The sequence below is a fragment of the Microtus pennsylvanicus genome, chromosome 2 (genome assembly GCF_037038515.1).
Source record: "Microtus pennsylvanicus isolate mMicPen1 chromosome 2, mMicPen1.hap1, whole genome shotgun sequence".
Taxonomy (NCBI): Eukaryota; Metazoa; Chordata; class Mammalia; order Rodentia; family Cricetidae; genus Microtus; species Microtus pennsylvanicus.
This window is the reverse complement of record NC_134580.1, coordinates 3,599,037-3,614,407: the sequence shown is the minus strand read 5'-3', so window position 1 is coordinate 3,614,407 and position 15,371 is coordinate 3,599,037. Positions and strand designations below refer to the sequence as shown.

Here is a 15,371-nt window from a genome sequence, read left to right as displayed (position 1 = left end):
AACCAGACATTCCCTGGCTCTTCTCCCAGCCTCTAGGTGTGGTTTGTGGACAGAGCCCCAGGGATGAGCAGCCCCACTATTTAACTGGTAGGAACTACAGTCCTTCCCTCCGCAAGCCACACCTTCTCTTTACTTTCATGCAAACCTTGTATGACAGCCTCACCCTACAGTGCCAGGTCACTTCTTCCCTAGCAACCCAGGAAAACCAAGGGGGAACAAAGGTCTGGAAGGACAAGGGGGTCACCCCAAGGCTACACATAGAAAGACCTGAAAGGCCAAAAGAAAATCTCAAGGAGCCTGGCCCAGAGCTCCTTCTCAATTTCCCATTCTGTCAAAAGGTCAGGTTCCAACTCTGCTGTGACAGTCTGTAACAGTTGGCCCACTCACCAGCCCCTGACAGAGACACACATGTAGGCTGTCAGCCTACCTATGCAGTCACCCATCCCCTATTTTAGGATAAGTATTATCCATTCATGCACCCATCTACCCATCCACCCATCTACCCACCCATCCACCTATCCATCCATCCACCCCCCCACACCCATCCATCCATCCATCCATCCATCCATCCATCCATTCGTCTGTCCATCCACTCACCCACCCACTTATCCACCCATCCGTCCATCCATCCGTCTGTCCATCCATCCATCCGTCCATCCATCCATCTGTCCATCCACCTATCCGTCCATCCACCCCCACCCCCCACCCCCATCCATCCATCCATCCATCCATCTGTCCATCCACTCACCCACCCACTTATCCACCCATCCGTCCATCCATCCGTCTGTCCATCCATCCATCCGTCCATCCATCCGTCTGTCCATCCACCTATCCGTCCATCCACCCCCACCCCCCACACCCATCCATCCATCCATCCATCCATCCATTCGTCTGTCCATCCACTCACCCACCCACTTATCCACCCATCCGTCCATCCATCCATCCGTCTGTCCATCCAACCATCCGTCCATCCATCCATGCAGTTAGTCATCCATTCATCGTGCATTCATCCATCTACTTGTCCATCCATCACCCATCCTCCACCCATCCACCCACCCACCAATCTACCCGTCTTTCCACCATCTTTTCCTTCCTTCATCAGCCTACCTCCTATCCACCCGCATGGGCATACATTAGAACCTTGGAGAACAGAGAAAAGGCAGAGACCTCAACTGGGGAGGGATATGGAGGATGAAGGCCTAGATGGCATGAGTCAGTGTGCCCATGATGTGACAGGCCCAGCACAGGAAAAGATATACAAAGTGGGGAGAGGATGTCAGTTCGGGAAGGGGGAGGGGAGGAGGAGGAGTCCTGTTGCCAGGACTGAAGGCAAGAAGCTCAAGCTTGGTCAAAGTTATTCATTAATGGCCAGGGGTCTGGCCGTTGTGGTTAGTCTAATGCCTCATATCCACTCAGACCTCACCAGCCACTCCCTGCTTTCCATACTGGCTCAGCCACTACTTTGTGGGCACACAGCAGATCAGTCTTGAGTACCAACTAGGTAGATGGGGATACAGCTCCTGTGAGGCTTTCTGGATCAGGCAGACCTGAGGCAGCCTTGCACAGGGGTCCTCAGGACTGGGGCTATCTGGCCTATTGGGTTCACTCAGACATAGTTGAGGCAAGAGGCTCATCAGAGGGCCAATTGAGCCAAGCCCAGGACCACAGGGCAGGGTGTCGAGTGCAGCAGAAGTAGGGCCAGGGCTCCCAGACAGGGGCTCCCAAGAAGTCCATAGAGGCACCCCACCCCAGGGTGGTAAGTGATGATGGCTCCCATCCACCACCCACATCCCTAGCCCTGTGCCGCCCTATTGAGTCACGCCGGCCCTGACAACACCCAGGAGCCGAAGCCGGAGGCTGAGTATAAATCCTCAAACACGAGGCCGGCCAGGGTTCCCAGCTCCCGAGCACTGAAGAATGGCCTTTCACTGGGCCATGAGGCTGCTGCTCTTGGTAGCCTGGAGCGTGGGCTCTGGTGAGTGGCTGGGAGTGCGGCTAGCATGGAGGCTGTGGGCCTCAGTTTACCCCCATCTCCTAATGAGAGAGGTGCTGCTGGGAGGCTTTATGGCCAAGGCATCCTCTGGACCCTTCATGAGCCTCCTGGGTGTTAGATCTCAACTTTGCCCTTGGACAGGAGTCATGGCCATGGCCTGTTCTCCAGGGAGGGAGACAGACTTAGATGGTGACGCGGTGTTTGAGTCTGTCAGTCATCTGGGCCTTGAAGAATCTCAGGAGGTCACATTCATCCACATCTACCTGGCTCCAATATGGGCTCCTGGAGCTAGGTGGTGAGACTGTGCCCGCCCCCAACCCTTGACAGGTGAAGCCTTCAAGTGCTACACCTGTGAGCAGCCCACAGCCATTAACTCCTGCAAGAATATTGCTCAGTGCAAGCTGGAAGACACAGCCTGTAAGACCATACTGGAGACAGTGGACGGGGGTAAGGCTGGGTTCAGGCAAGGATTGGTGGGGGGGTCCACCTGGGGTCAGGTTTACCTCCCCACCATGCTTCTCTCATCCACCTAGGAGGCAGAGGGGTAGAATGATGTGTGTGTGTGTGCGCGTGCATGCGTGTACTTAGAGGGACAGCCCCTTACGTACCCGCACTGAGACAGTAGCATGGGGATAAGGGGAGTGGGGATGGCTCTGACGGGGTTTGCTACTGCGCCTTGGGCTAGAGCCCCACACAGGAGTGTATATGCTCCACAGAGGCTGCTGCTAATATGCCACAGCTGGGGGTTGAGCAGATCTGGGATGCGGGTTGCAGGAGGGGTTTGAGAAGGCAGGACGATACGGAAGGGTTCACAGAGTGAGACGGAAGCTGTGGTGGCTTCATGCGCTGGTGTCTGCCCATCCTGCAGAGTTCCCCTTCAACCACACTCCTATGGTGACCCGCTCCTGCTCCAGTTCCTGCCTGGCCACCGACCCTGATGGCATCGGGGTTGCTCACCCTGTCTTCTGCTGCTTCCGTGACCTCTGCAATTCAGGGGAGGCAGGCTTGGTGCCAGGCCTCTAGCCACACAGGCAGCCTTGTTCCTCTTGTATCTGTTCTCCTGGCAGGGCCTGGTGCTACTGCAGTCATCTCTGCCTGCACGGCTCTGTGAGCAGAGCTCACGGGGCCTCAGGTCGCTCACTCTGTCCCCCAAAATTGTGGAAAATAAAATAAGCCGAGGATAAAGGGGCGTCTGTCTTTGCTGGGCACTCGGAATCCAAAGAGTTGGCCTGCAGGGAAGACAGGCTGTATTTTGAAATGTTCCGGGCCCCTGACTTTCATTCTCATGCAGGACTTTTTTTTTTCATATCTCGGATGAAGAGACACAGACCTAGGGGGAGAAGGGCCTCCTGGGTCACCCTTTCTGCACACTAAGCCCATCTCAGTCCAGGGCAGGTTCCTCAGCTCTCCCTGCACCCTGGATGTCATCCTGTCCCAGGAAGGAAACTTGACGTTTGTATTTCATTGCTTCCAGGAATTTGTGATCTGTCCAAATCTGCCAGGAACACGACAGGACACAGAGGGAGATAGGCATATGCCAAGCAGCCTCTCTACCCTAGTCTTCTTGGGGGTGCCCATCTCCACAAATCTGCCACACACACATACACGCACACCCTTATAATGGCCTACCCATTATATGACGTCCTTGACACAGCTAGGGAATCAAGGGAGAATCAATGTTTACTCATCTCCAGACTTCAATGCCAGGCTGGATCCAGAGCACCCCCAGGGGCAGTGGCTAGGACTGCTCCTAAAGGCAGAGGATGGAGGGGACACTGCACACCCAGGGACTGACTCTCCAGCCAAGAGCTCACACTCCCTAGCACCCAAGAGCTCTGGTCTTGTGGCGCTGCTTCCCCTCACCAGTGTAGCCTCTGGCTGTCCCTTCCACCGTGTTCTGCCATCTGTGAGGCATGTGGCAGCTGTGGGGCCTGGATGACTCAGGTACTAACGCTGCATCGCTGAGTACTCCCTAGATTCTCCCAGCTTGGTAGCCATGGCCCTGGAGTCCCATCGGCAACCAGGACTGCCAGGAAGAAGGTAGCAGGCAGTCCAACAGACTGCAAGGGCAGAAAAGAACTAACATTCTCTGCTGCCAACCTGCCCCGCTGAATCACCAGCTAACACCATTTCTATGGCCAACTCCATACCTGCAGTGCCCCCGTGGGGCAATTCCCCTGAGCCACAGCTTAATCTCAGAAAACCTCTTGAGCTCTTGATTTGGAGGCGAGAAGCCAGGGATATCCGCGCACTGTGGTGACTGGGCAGATGTTACCCCCTAGTGGAGTAACTGGGGTACTGCCTCAGCCCTCTTCACAGATGCAGAGGTGGGAATGAGAGAACCTAGTCAAGCCTAATTCTGGTTCTGAGTCCATGGGGAGGCAGGAAAGCTGTGGCTTAGCACCTGAGGTGCCAGCTCGCTGAGCCACAAGCTCGGTTCATTTACCTGGTCCCCAATGACAACAGAGACCTGCAAAAGTCCTTGCCTCATGGTTGACCTTGAAGCTACCCAACTATGAATACACCCGGATGCAAGACTACACATCTAGGTCATTAAGCAGGGAACCCCACATCCAGGCTATGTGCCCCCTCCAGCCCTGGAGACAGAGACACACGAACCCCACCTTGCTCCTACTGGAGCACTTCCCACCTGAAGTCCCCGTGGGCCTGTCTGGCGGCACTCAAGATAACTGCTACAACCCAGCCATAATTCACCCAAGGATCCCTACCTCTAGATTACACTTGGCCCTTTCTTCTCTGCGCATCTCCTGCCCTCTAACGCCACTAAGGGCAAAAGCCTTCTTCAAAGCCCCTGAAATCAAGGTGATGCGTAGCCACCCACGTGCCTGCGGGTTCAGGGCAGGCTCAGGGCTCAGGGTGGGAAGTGTAGAAGGCAGAGGTGCAGGACAGGTCTTCCCAGCTGCAGATTACTGACACAACCTCTCCACCCCTCCCTACCACTGAGTGCCCATTTAAAATTAACCCACTCCTTTCCAGGCCCTCAGGCCTCCGGACTGTGCAGGGTAGAGCAAAGACCTCCCCTACCCCGTCCCCATAAAATACTGCTCTAAGTCCTGAGGATCCTACTCACCCTACCCACAAAAGGCATGAAGAACGCAGTGCGGCCTGCACCCTACTTTCCCCCTGACTTCCTAGGACTCCAGAAAAGTTGGGCCGGGTACACGTAACTGGGGCTGCAATATTCACAGGCAGGGGCTAGACAAGGAGGGGCTCGGGGTAGGAAGGCCAGCTGGGGTTCCAGCCTGCTCACTCTTGGCCTCAATCCCTTGACTCGTCAGGCTCAGCCCGATGTTCAGAGGCACCCTATGCCACCTGTGTTCCTCCAGAAGAGGGAGGGGTGGCAAGGCTGCAGAAATAAGAACCCCCCACACACTATACATGCCTTTTAAACATTTTAATCTTGTGCTTTCTTTAAATAAAACAGATTGCAGCTTCCCCTTGATAGCACTAAGGCAAGCATAGTAGCATGGGGGTGGGTAGGGGGTGCGGGTGAGGGTCCTGGCATCACTGAAGCTCTTGGCTCTGGCTCCAGGTATGGTTCCCAGAGAGGTAGCAAGGAGGCAGTGCCTAGCTCCAAGCAGCTGCCCCCTCCCCTGAGCTGACAGGGCAGGTACTCAGCATAGTCATGGGACCCCTCACATACACCAGGGCTCCTGGCCCCGGTGACCTGGCTAGACAGGATACATCCTCTTAGAGTTGTGGGTATCATCAGAATCATAGCCAAGAATCTGCTTCCACTTGCCCTTCTGAGTTCTAAGGGGCCCTTGGGCTGGTCCTGGCCTATCTTCCCTGCTATAAGGTGACCCTCCAGAGGGTCCACTGTCCCTGAGTAAGCTGCAGGCCCCAGCCACACCCTGGACTACCCTGGCCTGCCTGATTACAAGCATCCCTGACTTTGGGCTCTGTGCTGGCCCTTCTGCTCCAGGAGCCTGCTCATCTGGGCACACTAGAACAGTCAGGCTATAGGGACCCAGGAGGCAGATCTGGGCCAGGACAACAATGTCCACCCCAACAGCTGCCCAAGAGGAGGTAAGCACAGAGGAGTTGAGTCAAGCGGGTAAAAGGAGCCAGGCTTGTCCAAGGCCACTCCGGCTAGGAGTGCAACCCAGGCAGCCCATTCTATGGAATGGACTGGCTGACAGGCAGGGCAGGGAGGGTGCAGGTGTGGCAGTCACTGGTCTTTTTTGGTGTCGCTGAGGCCACTCTCAGCACGGAGCAGCTGGCTGCTGGTCTCATTGTAGGCGATCCAGTGCTTCAAGTCTTCTGGCAGCTCAGGGGGCTCCACCTGGAGGGGGACAGAAAGCCTAGTCTCCAGAGAGCCAACTGCTACTGTGTGTTGAGAGAGAGGCACAACAGGGGGACAGCCAATCAGGCTGCTGCCCTCCTGCCTCTGGACCTCTGATTATTTCATGTTCCAGCCTGTGACCCTGCAGGAACCACGCCCCGTTATGATACCTGCCCAGTACCTCCCAAATTTCCTCTAACCTATTTTCTCCTTCCTAGTTCTTTCTATCCCATGCTCTTTGGCCAGGCCTCATCAGCAGGGCCATGCTTGAGGCTTGTCTCCAGAGCCAGGCAGAAGCCTGTGAAGCTGGCTGGTTGACGAGCTACTAGCTACCTGGGGGAAAAGCAGGATGAGGGGCAGGGCATAGGTAGGCACAGACAAGGCTGCTTCCCGTGAGTCCTTGCAGTTGGGTGCTGAGGGCTGAGGGGAGAAGCTGAGCAGAGGTTCCTACCTCTCATGGTAAGTGCCACACAGCAGGTGGGAACTGCTGGCCCACACCCTGGGTAAAATCTGCTCTGGATCTATAGTCGGGGCTACCCCTTCCTAGCCTGTGGCCCGCAGACTAGCCCAACCTTAGCCTCAGCCTGTCTTGAACCACATCTGCCTCTCCCTGGGACCCAACCCGACTCAAGATACAGTCCTGTAACCAGGGAAACTCCCAGGCAACCCCAGGCCTCCAGCTGAGCTGGGATGCCTGCCTGCATTGGTTGTGCCTCCTCCACACTGTCACTGCTTACTGTGACTGCACCTCCAGTCCCCTCACCCCTCGCATGCATTGTACCAACCAGTACCAACCCCCCAGGAGTTCATGACTCAACAAAGACAGGAGGAAGCCAGGGAGCCTTGTCTACCAGCAGTCACTGAACAGACTGGGCAAACTGCCCACCATCTCTCTGAGTGTTCCCCGGCAGATATAGTAAGGCCAGAGAGGGTACAATAGGGTGGGGCATGCCCTGGCACCTTTCAGGAGCCTGCCTTGGCAACCATCACTACCCTGGTTGTCTCCAGGGTCACAGTTGCCATACTGAAGGAGCTGGCTCTTGCCACCATGCTGGAGGACTGTGCCCTGGGGAAGGGCTTTGGGTCCCAGGAGGTATAGGACTCTCCCCCATCAAACCTTGGAAAGACACAAGGCTTGTGGTCTCCTGAGGTCAAACCAAACCCAGGCTACTCAGCTGCAAGTTGTATAAAAGAGGGTCTCAGGTCCACTGGAATTCCAAGCAACTGCCTCTAACTGACCATAATTTTATCCCATGCTCAAAAAGAGGCACCTGTCAGAGACTAGAGAGGGTGACTCAGCACTCTAGATAACACAGAACTAGAACTCAGACTCCAAGAAACGTGGGCTGGGCATCTCAGTTCTGGAAGAGAGGAAGGGAGGAGAAACCCTGGGGTGGGGGGCAGGTTCAAAACTGGCTACACCTGACTGTAAAGTCTTAATTCATAGATGGTGAGCACTCCAAGAGGGGCACCAGCGTGGACCCAGAGGAAAAGTGCAAAAGTGTTCCTATACAAGACCAGTCCCAGAACTTCAAAGAGGTCTTCCTCGTGGGAGGGGACTGGGAGTTGCACAGGGCTGGGGCATCGGGGTGGGGCTGCTCACCCTGCGCTTGCACAAGTGCTGTACTACGCGATCCGGCGTGGTGCCCAGCACGTGCTGCCGGGAGCGCAGCAAGGCGCACAAGAAGCTGTCGCGAAGGCTGACAAAGCGCGCCTCCAGGTAGAAGGCGCGGTCGTCCCAGCCTAGCAGGCGAGTGCGCACCTCGAATGGCTCAAACAGGCGCAGCGAGCGACGATAGCGCGCGCACGAGGCGGCCAGCACCGTGTGCCCGCCCAGGTCGCGCAGCGCCCCCAGCACACCGCAGCGGGTCAGGTGCGCGGCGCGAGCCACGTCGGCTTCGCGCAGGTAGCGCGCATTGTTCATGTGCAGGAGCAGGTCCAGATCCGACGGCAGTACCCGGCCGGCATACCGCTGCTCGGCCAGCAAGTCGCGGACGCGCGGCTGGAGCAGGCGTGCGCGCAAAACCGCACACGGCACGCGCACCAGGTACCAGCCGTCCAGCAGTGCGAAGAAGGCAAGCGCCAGGGCTAAGAATGCCACCAGCAGCCCCAGCATCTTGGCAGTGGGCACCTGGTACCCAGGAACCCCTGTAACCAGGTGCCTGCAGTGGGCCTGCCCGGGAGCTTGGGAGCTCCGGGAACCGCTTGGAGCGCACCACCTCTTCCAGCGGTTGGAGGGGGAGGCGCTCCGGAGGCATCAGCGCCGCCGGCTCGAGTCGCGCGCACGCTCGGTCATATCCACCCGGCGCGCGCTCTTGGTGGTGTGTTCCGCGTCCTCCGCCAGAGCCGCTTTCGGTTTTCCCGGGGCGGGGCGCAGCTGGACGCGCGGAGCAGTACAGCGCCACCTCGCCGCCACGCTCGGAGCTGCAGGTGCAGGAACTACAGGGAAGCCTGCTCTCCCTCCCGCGATCCAGTCGCTCAGATGAGCATAGCCAAAAATTTCCAGAACTTCCCCGGAGCAGCTGAGGAACTTTGTAAGGCAAACGGACAAGGCATCGCTAAAGATGCTGCTTCTACGAGGCTGCTCGTGACCCACAAGCCTGTCCAGGCATCCCCCTTCCGCAAGGCCCCTGGGGCATTCTCTCTGGTTTAGAGAGAATTAGACCCCATCTCTTGAGTGCCTTTCAGTCCAAGTCTGCAGCCACACTGTTTGTCCCCCAGCACTCGGGCCGTGTCCACCAAAAATCTTGATCATCCTAAGTGCACCCCCCAATAATTCCCTTTTACCCCCTTTAAAAAAATATTTACTTATTTATCCAAACCCCATTACAGATGGCTGTGAGCCACCATGTGGTTGCTGGGAATTGAACTCAGGACCTTTGGAAGAGCAGGCAATGCTCTTAACCTCTGAGCCATCTCTCCAGCCTCCTCTTTACCCCTTTTAATGCAAATAACATCCAAGATAGAGAAGTAGGGGCCTGGAAAGGACTGGCATGATGTACTAAGCTAAAGGTGCCAGGTATGGTTTGTCAGAGTAGGGTAAGATTTTGAGGTCCGGCCCGCTCTCCTGGACTTTGATAATCCTGTGTGCAAATGACTACAGGGAGCCCAAGGATGGGTGGACTGGTGGAGTGCCAGATCTGCTGGGCAGCGTTACTCCGACTGTCTCAGACTGGGCTGCGTGGGTCTGCTGTGGTCTCCGTCCAGAGCAGAATTCTTTTCCAGTTTTTCTTCCAGGAGCTATGGCACAGTGGGTGCCTAAGGTCTTCTTGGATACTCCAAGAGGCAAGGAACTCACTGCCAATCAGGGTAGCTCCAAACCACCGGAAGACGATCCTTTCCCACACGTTACTTCCGCTTGAAATACTTACCTTGTCCTGGTCTGCACTCTGGCTGGGGCAGGGACAGACTCTAAGGAGGAAGAGACTAAGCAATGCTCTTTGAGTCCATCGCTCAGAGCACGGGCTTCTGTACTCTGTCCATCATGTCTCATGCCTCCAGGAAAGAGACCCGCCCCGGTTAGCCAGGCCTCTGCCACAGGGAAAAAGGTGAATGAGCACCCATCTTCGGGGCCTCCTCTGCTCCTGTCACCTTGCTAGGTTTTGAGCCTCTGTTTGCTCTGCTTCCATTTTCTCTCCCCTACCCTAGCCTAGACCACATTGCCAGGGTCCTCTCGAAGGGATCTGAGCACGCCTCGCTGTAGTTTCACGTATAAGTGATGCATGTCTATCTCACGGCTGAACACTGGAGGAGGGCCTGTTCACCCTAACAGACCTTGGTGTCTACAGGGTTGCTCAATATGCCCCTTTCTCTGCCAGCACTAGGCAAATAAGGGTGCTGGGTACAGAACTTTCTCTTAGGGATTTTTGGCTCTTCAAAGATTCCTGTTTGCCCTAGAGCCCGGCGTCACCTCCAGAGACAGATTGGCAATCCATTTTGGCGCCAGGGGGAAATACCAGGCACTAGGCAGCAGGGCTGGGGGGGGCGGGGGAAGCAGGATAACTTTGCCCTACACCTCGCCCCTGCGAAACTCTGGTCCCACCCAATCTTTCCCCGACTGGGCCCTGCTAGGTGAGTGGTGCCACACTGGTGGCAACTATGAGGGAGTTAGAGTCCCATGCCAGGTCATTGGTTTGGTCTTGGCACCCAGGGGTGCCCTCTATTCCTCAGGGCACCTTCTGCCTTTTGCTTCCCTTGCCCTAACTCTAATATTTCATTGCAAAGAAGTCTCCAGGGTAGGGTATGAAGGCCCATTGTCTCTCTGCCCCTGGGCACTCTTGGCCTACAGAACCTTGTGGCCACCAACCACAGGGAGAAAAAGACTAGGCTAAGGGGCAGCTGATGTGTGGTCCCTGGTGGGCTGAGTCTACCCAGCGAGGATGGTCATTCTGCATGAGCCAGCTCTGGCGCCTCTGCCCTTTGTTCTCCCAGCTCTGTATGCAGGGAACAAATACTTCCCTATTTCTCTTATTTATGGGTCTGCCGACCAGCAGGCTCCATGCCATGGGTTGGTTTTAGGGTATCCAGATGTGCTGAGGAGAATCCAGCCAAGCCTATGTAACAGCCAGATGTGGTGTGCTAGGAACAGCCTTCAGGACCAAGCAGACGCCCCATAACTGCTGAGTGGATAGAGCTGTGCCGGGTCCTGCAATCTGCGCATTGTCCTCCACTGCCTCCAGGGAAGACAGCAAGCCTCAACCAGAAGGTTGGCTCCCAAGAAAATGCTGCCAGAAGTACCACCCTGCGTACCACCCCCTGTGGTAGCTGTTGGCCCCAGGTCCTGCACCACGTTCCTAGTAGATGTGAGATCCTGCTGAAAGACCTCCAGTTCTTCAGTGTCCTCCTGAAAACACAGGACCTCACAGAGCCTGGATCAGCCCTGGATGCTCATCGTTTCTCAGGGTGAGAGGAATGTCTCCTACTTGAGGTCATAACCAGAAGCTGAGGGCATCAGCTTCGAAGCCCTGGCCAGGCTCACCCTCAGCACAACCCCTGTCCCACTGGCCCCTGGGCTCCCACTACAACCACTGAACGCTGAAACTCAAGTTCCGACACCCACCTCAGTACACATCTGAGCCCTTCACTGATCTTCTATGTCCCCTGTGTGGGTACCCAAAGCCCACAGTCTGTGCTATTACTCACTGTTCAGGAATTTAAAGCTTTGTTAAATGCCCATGATCCCTGAGAGAGGGATGTGAGGCCTCAGTGACTGGTCACACCTGGAAAAAGCCCCGCTGGGCGCTAGGTGGAGGGAGGTGCTGAGTGACAGATACTTCCTTGACTTTCTCATGTTATCTCAACACTGGCTCGGTGGCACGGGGGGGGGGGGGGGGGGGGGGGCGGGGATAAGCTGTAGAAACAGGTTCCCCATGCAGATCCCCACCCAGGGTCCAGGCAATTCCCAGGAATAAGACAGGCTTCCTTCAGAAGGGTTTCCCCAGGAGTGGGAGGAATGGGCATGTCCTCCTGTAGACAGCCCCCACCCCAAGCTTTTAATGGCATGGACACAGACTCAGCAGAAGGAACTCGGGAGTGTGGGCTGGACACACTCCTGCGTGGTGTGGGGTGGGGGCAACTGGCTGCCTGCTCCGAGACTCTTGTGCTTGTATTTCCTACGTGCCAGAAGCATGCAACTCTAAGAACAAAGGTGTGTTTGTTTGTTTGTTTGTTTGGAGACAGGATCTTGCTATGTAGCCCTGGCTGGCCTAGAACTGCTTGCTATGTAGACTGAGCTGGCCTCAGAGGCACAGAGATTTGCCTGCCTCTGTATCTCGAGCTCTGAGATTAAAGTGGGGGCCACCATGCCCGACTAGAACAAAGTTTGGCATAGTAGATTTGCTGAGGCTAGAGGGAGCTCTCCTTCCTAGGGGTTCCACTTATCCATGAAAACTCAGGGCTTCCTTCCACTGGGAGGGTAATAGAGGAACACACAGGGCTCTGAGAAGCCTGACTATGTGCTGGAGTCTGTACAGCAAGGGCTAGTGTCCTGACATATGCAGTCCTACCTCCTGCCGGGTGCCACCACATATTTGTTCCTACCAAGACCAGGCCTCTAACCCCTAAAGTCGGTGATATGGTCATGACCCTTGATAGACATTACCCAGATGGAAGCCAGGCTCATCATAGGCTGCTTAAGGACAGAAGCTCTCTCAGACTTAAACCCGACAGGTATTTATTACAGGTCTACTGTGTTCTGGGGCAGGTCCCCCCCCCCCACTGGACTCCCAGTCCCTCACACCCACCTCCCAGCTTCTTTTCTGCCCCATCTAGCTCATTTCAGGCTTCACCGGGCCCTTCCCAAGTGCTGCTGTAAAGATTGGCTCAGCTCCCGGAGAGTGGGGCGGTGAGGGAGTCCTGCAGCAGAAGTACCCGAGCAGAACTGGTGGGACGTGGTGCTGGTGGGGGCGGGGAGGGGTGGGCAAGGTGACAGCTGTAGAAGCCGAAGCCACAGAGACGAGGGAGCTCCAGGGGGGGCAGGGCGAAGGCCAGCCCTGTGTGGATGTTAGGAGTGGTGGCGGGGTATCCCTGTCTAGTAGAGGCTGTAGTGGGGGGCCCCACTGAGAGCCTATAGATGGCTGGAGCCCCACAGCCACAGGCCGCAGAGCACAGTGAGCAGCCCCAGGGTGGTGGCAGCTGGCTTCAGGGCGTGGGCCCCACTGACGTTGCACAGGTCGGAGTAGCAGCACGTGATGTTCTTCTTGCCCACGTAGTAGTTCTCCGTGTCGTCCATACAGTTTGAGCTGCAGCCCTTACTGATAACTGTCACAAGTCCGATGGCCCCTGGGAAGACACAGTGCCGTGATATTCACCTCCCTGCCCCTGTCTGAGGGCCCCTTCCTGAGCATGCTACAGCTCTAGACCCACTCCACCAAGCACCAGCAATGTTTACTGAATGAGCGATCGTGGGGAGGAGGAGGGGGAGGGGAGGGAGGGGGAGATGAGCTGAGCAGGGGTGTGCAGATACATGGGCAGGTGGGCAGATGGACAGAGGAAGAACTGTGGCAAAGCCCAAGGTCTAGGTTCTTTGTTGCTTAGCCGGAGAGGGGAAGGAGGCTGAAAAAGACGGCAAGCAGGGTGGCAGGCAGTGAGAACCATGTTGGGTAGCGAGGGACTCACGGACGCGTGATGTCCAGCAGCTGTTCTCGCTCTGGCTGCAGTTCTGCACGTTCAGGCAGTCAGTGTTGCTCACCTGCGCAGTGCAGGAATAGCACTGCAGGGCGGCACCTGTGGGTGAAGCAGGAGGCTTGAGGCTCAGAGGCCGGCTAGCCGCCCCTCTAGAGAGCCTTACCAGAGACTCCCGTCCCCACACAGAACGGAGAGGCACAGATCGGTCCCCTCCAGACGGCTAACCTGAAGAGGCAAAAGCCCAAAGACTTCTGACACCCTTCACAGAGGGCTCTGCCAGCCTACCTCCCCTTGGTCACCCAAAGCCCACAGTCTGTGCTGTGGCTGCTATTCGGGAATTTAAAGCTTTATCAAATGCCTGAAATTCCTGAGAGGGGGGGAAAGGCGCCAGTGACTGGTCACACCTGGAAAAAGCCCCACGGGGCACTAGGCTAGAGGCAGGTGCAGAGAGACACTTCCTTAACGCCCTCCTGCTACTAGCCACTAAGGTCCACCTGTCTTTGTTCCCTAAGCCCAACTTGCCTCTCAGCCTCTCCTCAGACCTCTGCAATGCTATGCAGCGATGGTAGGGCCCCTGACCTATCCTGGTCTGTGTCTGGGGCAAATGACACCAATGTCAGGGTGTGTTGGTTGTCTTTTCTCTTCGAAAAATGGCAAAGCTGGGGTTTGAGTCACACCTGTAGGAACAGGTGCTGAATACCTGACTTGAGTGGCTACAAACTTCATCCTGCTTAGGTCTCCAGTGGCCTTAAGAACAGTTTTTTTTTCCTTCCTGGAAAAGGAAGCTGAGGCTTTGAGAGTATAGTGACCTTCCTGGGGTCACTTGATGCGAGGGCCCAGCATGCTAGACCATCACAGGCTGCCCACCCAAGTGGGCTCTCATACTGGAGGCAAAAGTAGCCAAGGATGGACTCTTGAATCCCCCTCTTAAGATATCTTAAGTACCTTTTCCTTCTCCATTCTTCCCTCCCTTGCCTCTGTGGCACTTCCCAGCTTGAGACTTTTGGCCCCTGGGCCCTCCTGACTAAGGACTCCTAGTCCTGTACATCTGTCCCTTGGTGGCCTTTCTGGGAGCCCTTCTGTTCCTCACAGCTGCCTCTCATGGGACAAGAGTGAGAGACCACACAGCAAAGCTGCTCTGGCCACCCTGCTCTTCTCTCTCCTCTTCCCATCTCGTCATCCATCAGCCCCTCCAACGGTTCTTCTTCACTCCTTTCCTAGCCCTGCCCCGTGACTGCCCATAGCTTACCTGGCTGCAGGGCCAAGTAGGTGGCCAACAGGACAAAAAGGAGAGCCTTCATGGTTGCGGTGGGCAGCTGGGAGTTTGCCTCCAAAGGCTTTATATGGCTGCAGTTGGTAAGGGAGGCTCTGCAGCTCAAGTCAACAGTGACAAGCTCTCTGGAGCCAGTGAAAGCCTAGGGACCTGCCCATTCCAATGTGATCTCACACACCACCCCTCCCACTGCCTTTGTCGTTCTTTCTGGTGTTGGAGGGCACAGCCTATCCAGGGTGGGGCCGCTGTTTCTGCTAGAAGCCCTTTCTCAGCCACCCACAGGACAAGGGCTGGAAGTCCTAAGACACCCACACCGAGCCTGCCCTTCTTGGGGAATGAGGCCAGTTCTGGAACATTCCTTTCTTGAGGTTCTCTACTCCCCCGAGTCATTTGGCCAAGGACAAAGGTGCATCCGTGGGACCCCAAGGCTCAGCACCAAAGCTGTCTTGCCTTCTTGGGGTCCATGCACCCCTGAGAAAACAGGCCTGAGTGGAAGGGCAACAGACATAATAGCAGTTCACTATGACGACTGGCTGCTAGAAGGTGTCACTGAATAGGGGCTCTTCTGGGCTTGCCTTTCTTGGGTAGGTGACCTAAGAGCCAGTGAGGAGTTTGGACAGCTATAAGAGCATGTCCTAGAGCGTTGGCGTGTGCCAGGCCCTGGACTAAGGTAT

At 56.1% G+C, this 15,371-nt stretch overlaps 3 protein-coding genes across 3 annotated transcripts; 1 reads left to right on the top strand and 2 right to left on the bottom strand.

Moving 5' to 3' along the window:
* The first annotated feature begins 1,917 nt into the window (after window positions 1-1,917).
* Slurp1 (secreted LY6/PLAUR domain containing 1) lies at window positions 1,918-3,016 on the top strand. Its single transcript, XM_075963485.1, has 3 exons — window positions 1,918-1,975; window positions 2,321-2,440; window positions 2,862-3,016. The coding sequence occupies exons 1-3, from the start codon at window positions 1,918-1,920 to the stop codon at window positions 3,014-3,016; spliced, it is 333 nt and encodes a 110-aa protein (XP_075819600.1).
* A 2,377-nt stretch (window positions 3,017-5,393) lies between these two features.
* On the bottom strand, window positions 5,394-8,525 carry Them6 (thioesterase superfamily member 6). Its single transcript, XM_075959516.1, has 2 exons — window positions 7,903-8,525; window positions 5,394-6,299 (listed from the first exon to the last, which is right to left on the bottom strand). The coding sequence occupies exons 1-2, from the start codon at window positions 8,413-8,415 to the stop codon at window positions 6,186-6,188; spliced, it is 627 nt and encodes a 208-aa protein (XP_075815631.1). The 5' UTR covers window positions 8,416-8,525; the 3' UTR covers window positions 5,394-6,185.
* Window positions 8,526-12,475: 3,950 nt separating this feature from the next.
* Psca (prostate stem cell antigen) lies at window positions 12,476-14,847 on the bottom strand. The gene is made up of 3 exons (XM_075963484.1): window positions 14,674-14,847; window positions 13,416-13,523; window positions 12,476-13,079 (listed from the first exon to the last, which is right to left on the bottom strand). The coding sequence occupies exons 1-3, from the start codon at window positions 14,723-14,725 to the stop codon at window positions 12,865-12,867; spliced, it is 375 nt and encodes a 124-aa protein (XP_075819599.1). The 5' UTR covers window positions 14,726-14,847; the 3' UTR covers window positions 12,476-12,864.
* Window positions 14,848-15,371: the final 524 nt, after the last annotated feature.